The 6,066-nt window shown below is 41.7% G+C and overlaps 1 protein-coding gene across 1 annotated transcript; it reads right to left on the bottom strand.

Annotated features, from left to right (window-relative positions):
• Positions 1-372: 372 nt before the first annotated feature.
• SPINK1 (serine peptidase inhibitor Kazal type 1) lies at positions 373-5,429 on the bottom strand. Its single transcript, XM_045826848.1, has 4 exons — positions 5,302-5,429; positions 4,546-4,577; positions 4,265-4,371; positions 373-495 (listed from the first exon to the last, which is right to left on the bottom strand). Exons 1-4 carry the CDS (start codon positions 5,354-5,356, stop codon positions 450-452), a joined length of 240 nt encoding a protein of 79 aa, XP_045682804.1. The 5' UTR covers positions 5,357-5,429; the 3' UTR covers positions 373-449.
• Positions 5,430-6,066: the final 637 nt, after the last annotated feature.

The raw sequence follows: 6,066 nt of genomic DNA, 5'->3' as shown, positions 1-6,066 counted from the left end.
ACCTATGTGTACTTAGAGCTGTGGCAGGCACAACAGATGCTCAATTAAGTCCCCCTCAAACCTCAAGGAATCATTTCAGTAGTGAAAGGTGATGGGTAATATGTTTCTGGACTAATTTTCCAACTGTTCCTGAAAATGCTAGTCTGATACTAAATGTATTGATGGTCAGCTGTGTCCTATCACTTGATAGCTGCAGTCACATGTCCTGAGAGAGAGAGTCCTCAGAACATGAGGAAGGTGGGGAAGGAAAAAACACAGTGAAGGAAACCCTGTCTGAAAGTACAGGATTGCTGGATTTTATCAACTCAGCCCTCTGTCCCCACCCCAATCAAACATGCCTTTGAAAATAAAGCCTATGAGAAGCATAGGAAGTATTTTGATGCATTTTATTCAATAATTAGGCCAGCCAGACATCTTGGTGGTCTTACAGGATTTCACAGTCTTGCTTCTCAGCAAGGCCCATATTTTTTAATGAGAACAGGAATCTTGCGCCTCCTGTGGAAGAGATTGAAAAAAAATTTAGCGTAAATTTTGCTGACAAAATAAATGTAACTATGGGAGAAAAACAATGAAATAAGTTTAACTTTACTTAAAGTATTTTTTTAATTAATTGATTTTAGAAAGAGAGAAAGGAAGGAGGGAAGAAGGAATAGAGAAAAAGAGACAGACACATCACTTTGTTGCACTACTTATTTATATGTTCACTGGTCGCTTGTACGTGCCCTGGCCAGAGATCGAACCCATAAACACGGTGTATCAGGATGACATGAAGCTCTAACCAACTGAGCTACCTGGAAGAGTTTGAGATTTATCCCCATTTCTATTCCTTTCATTCTCATGTTCATTCACTCATTCATTCATTCATTTATTTATCGTATATTGATTGACTATTACATACACTAGGGATATAACAGAAAGAAAAAAGGTCTGGCTTTACAGATCTGCTGGGGCATTACAGTCAACCTCTGAAATTAATCTCGAATCCATCGCTGCCTCTGTTGCTCCTGATGTCATTGTCCTAACCCCCATGTTTCCAGGTTGCTGCCTGGGCTACTGCAGGCCTTTCTGACTGACTGATCTTTTCCCTTGGAAGTCTGGGGATTCATATTTGTGAGATCTCACAAAAGGAGGTCATCTCTCTATTCTGTGTGATGCCTGCCAGCTCTAAGTATGCTCACCTGCAGATTCAATTTTTCTGCCCTCCACCACCTTTCAGAAACCAGTTTCCTCTTCTCTAAGCTAAATATTTCTAAATCCTTTAAATGCTTCTTGTGAGACTGTTCCCAAATCTCTCATTTTTCTATCCAGCCTTTTCTTGAATATACTTTTTTCCTAAATTTTACTTTTTTAGTTTTTTTTAAGATTTTATTTATTTATTTTTAGAGAGGGAAAGGAGGGAGAAAGAGAGAGAGAGAGAGAGAGAAACATCAGTGTGCGGTTGCTGGGGGCTGTGGCCTACAACCCAGGCATGTGCCCTGACTAGGGATTGAACCTGTGATGCTTTGGTTCACAGTCCACGCTCAGTCCACTGAGCTATGCCAGCCAGGGCTTTTGAATATACTGTCTTATACAATTTCCTCCATTTCTCTATTACTTGAGGACATCTGACTCTTTTGTATCTTTATGCATGTATTTATCTGGACCTTGCTGATTTTTTGTTTTAAGGGTTTTGATGCTTTCTTGTTTCATAATTACTGACCACTCATAATACTTCTTTCTGAGTTAACATGTACAAGCACAAACATCTAAACAGAGCACTCAAGTTCACGTCTTTTCTCTAGCTCTCCAGTATAGTAGACACGATCCACATAGAGCTATTTGAATTTAATCAGTTAAAGCTAACTGATATTAAAATTCAGTTTCTCGGTTGTATTATACATGTTTTAAGTGCTGGTGGCATAGCTAGTGGTTAATAATTATGAAACAACATAGCCCAGATGGAGAGCATTGCTGTCACTGTAGAAAGTTCTACTGAAGGGCACTGAAAAGAATTCACCAGTACACAGTCCCAAAGAAAACATAGAAGGCATAGGAAAAAGGTCCTTACTGAGTCTATCTGTGAAGCAGTAACCACCAAGGAGATAAAAGCCCCTGTTTGTCTACCCATCACAAAACCCAACAACTAGGTGTTAAGTTGTTAAGTATGCAATGCATTTGTCTGGTGCTTTCAAGGGGCAATAGGGCGAGAAAGGCAACACAGTATGTTGGAAAAGATGTTGCATTTGGGAAAGCCATATTTTCTCTGTAGACCTGTTTTCTTTTTACCTGAAAAAGTACAGGAAGGGAAGTTACATTTTCTGACAAGCCAATGTTCCTCCCATATTATGTATATTTTGTTAAAGACTAGAGGGAACAAGCAGGAGGGGTGGGTTTTAAAGGCTAAGGGATAGGGTGGGCGTCCCAGCTCCATGCTCATGCTTTCCCAACATGTGCCACTAAATACTGGGCTTTTTGGTCTTGGCACTTGGAAATTTCTCAAGTCTCAAGGCTGTTCTATTGCTTTCTCCTCCCCCTGGATGGAAATATGTTGTTTGGCCTCAATGTCAACAACATGGGTCATGAGAAAATTAACGGGTGGTTTCAACTTCCTCTTACAAGTCTTCAATGTGGAAATAAATTCACCACGAAACCCACACCTAATGTTTTGGAACTAAAACTTTAGGATATTAAGTATGTCTCCCCGAGGACCTGTTTCCAGAATCCTTGTTAAACACTGAGAACTTTCTGAAAGTATTTAAAGCAGACCAAGAAGAGGGTGCGTATTATGATAAGGAGTTTGTCCAGTGGAATAATAGAAATGTATGTAGTCACGTGAGCCTGAATCAGTCTTAATACCAGATCAGTTCCAGAACACCTGGGTTTTCTGGGTCACCTGTGGAATCTCTTTTGTTTTGATCATTTTACACCATTATTTAACCTGGAATACTTTCCTCATGCGGCCAAAATTCAGAGCCCTGATTAAGTAAAATACTTTCCATAAATCCCTTCTTGACCCTTTCAGTAAGAAAGACAGAAATTCCTGTCTTTTCTCCACTCCTATAGCAGTTTGCTCACAGCTCACTTGGTGGCATTTGTCACGCGTGGCAAGAAGCGACTTTATTTGTGCCCGTGACCTATTTCTTCCTAGTCACAAGCACGAGAAGAGCCGAGGAGACTGGCCCAAGGCTCGGCACGTGTTCAGTGCTCAGCAGCTGAGTGAGACGGAAAGTCTGTGGCAAATCTTTTTCTGCGTGCTGGGCCTGGTTCTGGCCACCAGCCCATTGTCACTTCAGAAAATGAGTTTCCTTGAGGCTGGCCGACATGTCCATGAATAAAAGAGTTATAAAAATAGGTTTGGGTCACCCAATCTATATAATTTGTATTTCCATATGTGAGGTTTTAGTAAACACGATCATGACTATCACCCAGAATGGTATTTTAAATTTAAGGGTATTTTAGGTGGATGAACTTTTTAAAAAATCCAGGCTATCTACTGTTTTGCTATAAAAGCATGGGTTTTTTTCCTTATCATACAAGTGATTTTTTTTTAATTCATGAGAGAACTATTCAAACACTTTCCCTCCTCTGTTTTATTGCCCTTATCTCGTTGTATGTTACACCCTGTTATTAATTCCTGTCTCTCTTTTGTTCATTTTTTCCTCCTTATCTCTCTCCTTCTTTATGGCATAAAGCCTTCAAACTTCCAAATCCTAGCAGGCATAATTAGTTGTTTGGACTCTTCTGCTGTCAGAGCACTGTGCTCATACTTCCACTGGCCACACTGTGTTAGTGTTGAGTATGAGCAAACTGAGAGACAGAACATGCTGGATTTTCTTCTGCATCTCGCAGATCCTTGGTGTGGTACCTGACTTTAAAGCCTAGTGGCAAGAGCAAGGATTAGGTCCCAGGTCTGCCACTTGCTGCCAGGTGACCTTGAGCAAGTTACACAGAGTAATTGAGTTTCAGTTCTTTCATCTGTATAAAGGGCTTGGTGTTACTTACTTCACTGGCTCTTAGTGAATATTAAGTGCCTTGCACAATGCTTGACACAATAAATATTATTTTCTGTCAACACACACTCCTCTCTATATAATCATATGAAATATATAATTAGGAGGAAAAAAGATTGAGAATTATTTTTGGGAAAACGAGATGTCTTGTCTCTCTTGTGGTAAGATGGATAATATTGGCATGTTGATTGGGGGCTTCAAGGGGTAAGATATGTGAACATTGGAAGACAACAAGCTTAAAATATATTTTGAAAGACATTTAAGTCTCTACTCACTTGTTTTCCATGCATAACTCGCATTCATTGGAGTAAGTGTGTCCATCAGTCCCACAGACCGGGTTATAGTTCCTGGTACACCCACTCACGTCATGGTTACACTTAGCCTAAAAGTGGGATTAAACAAAATCATCTCCCATTCTTTGAGCTTACAGCAAAAGGAGAAATTCAAGCTCCTCACCTGCGCCTCAGGCTGAGCTGAAGGGTGACCCCTGGCCTGTGCTTTGGTCGGAGCAAACAGTTCTAGCCTGAGAAATAAGAGACTACAAAATTGTCTTTACCTGTGTTCCTGGGACTTCAGCCCTCGAGTGACCTAGAAAACATGAATCAGGCATGTGAAGGTGGGTCCTGGGTGGGAGAAGCTACTTCTATTCTCTTCCGAATTCTCTGCTTCCATTCAGGACCGGGGCTTCTGCACTGGCCTTTCCACACCCCACTCCTTCTTCCTCCTGTTTTGTCTCAAGGGCATCGCATTGGTGTCCCCTCATGCTCTGCCTGCTGAACCCTCAAAAAAGCAAGCAAAAATTTGATGATGACCAAAGTATCTCAATTTGATTTTTCAGAGAAGTCGGCCCATTTCCTCAAAAACAGAAATGATGTGTTTATGGCTCAAAATGAGCAGATAACCTTCCAAGTGCTCACTGACAGCCCCACAGGCAGTTGCTTAGGCCTCTGACCTCACTATTAGTGATATGGGAAGTGTAAGTGTCTTTACCTCAGTTTATCAGTGAAGTTTACATAATTAGCTGGGAAAATAGGTACAACTAGCAGCAGCCAGGTAACCAGGTCCTCTGACACAAAACTAAGTTTTGCAATTAATTTAAGTCTCCTTTTGTAAGCAAGTTTAAAAATTGTTTTCCTTATTTTACATTAAAAGTCCTCTTTCTATTGTTCTTATCCACTGATCTTATTTCATCTCACTGGGTGACCAAAATTTCTGTTCAAGACTAGACTCTAAGTCTAGAAGGTAATGTGCCTGGTCAAGCAACAGGTGAAAAGGTTTAATTCAAATCAGAAAAGTATGCAAAGACACCTACCAGATAAACTCAGCATGGCCAAGGCACTGAGGAGAAAGAGGGCTGTTACCTTCATGGCTCAAGTGTTGTGTCCGGAGCTCAGCTGAAAACTGTAGTGAAGTTATCACTTCTCTTTGGAACGTTTGGACTAGACGGGTTATATAGGCAGGTTGGCTCCACCTGCTGCTCCACATCACAGACCTCCTTGGTTACTGATTGACTTCGAAGTGCAGCCTGGCCCCCAGGTTTGGGTGATGTCACCTGTGTAAGACAGGAGGAAGGGATGCCATGGGCCCAGAAGGTGCAAGGCCAGGGTTCTGTCAGGACAAGAGTTCTGGTGGTTAGTGAGCTGGCTCCCTCCCTAGCCTGCTCTGGGATTGTGGGGAGGCCTTTCCTTTCTTCAGCCCTGGTGTTTTCTTCTCTAAGGGGACTCGAAGGTGCTCTGTAGTTCTGGATATCTGGGCAGGTGTGCCTATTAAAAAAAAAACCCTCTTCATTCTTTCTTGCTTTTTCTTTAGCTTTTCCCTTTCTTATTCTTTCTTTCTTTTCTATCACCCATTCACAAAGCCTAAAGTGGCTGACAGAGGGACAAGTGAGAGGCTGGGAGGACTCGGTTCCTGGAGGTGTGTGTGAGCTTGCCTGAGCCACTCACCAGCTCTGTGATACTGGAGGTGGAGTTCGCTTTTGTCGTGTCTCGGTGCATCATCTGAGAACTGAAATCATAATATCTCCTAACTCAGAGTGTTGACCTTCCACTCAGAGATATGTACTGTGTCTGCCAGGTGT

Source organism: Phyllostomus hastatus, unplaced genomic scaffold (assembly GCF_019186645.2).
Source record: "Phyllostomus hastatus isolate PE091 unplaced genomic scaffold, TTU_PhHast_1.1 phas_contig_150, whole genome shotgun sequence".
NCBI classification, from domain to species: Eukaryota; Metazoa; Chordata; class Mammalia; order Chiroptera; family Phyllostomidae; genus Phyllostomus; species Phyllostomus hastatus.
Note: the sequence above shows the minus strand (reverse complement) of the source record. Positions and strands in the feature narration are given on the sequence as shown.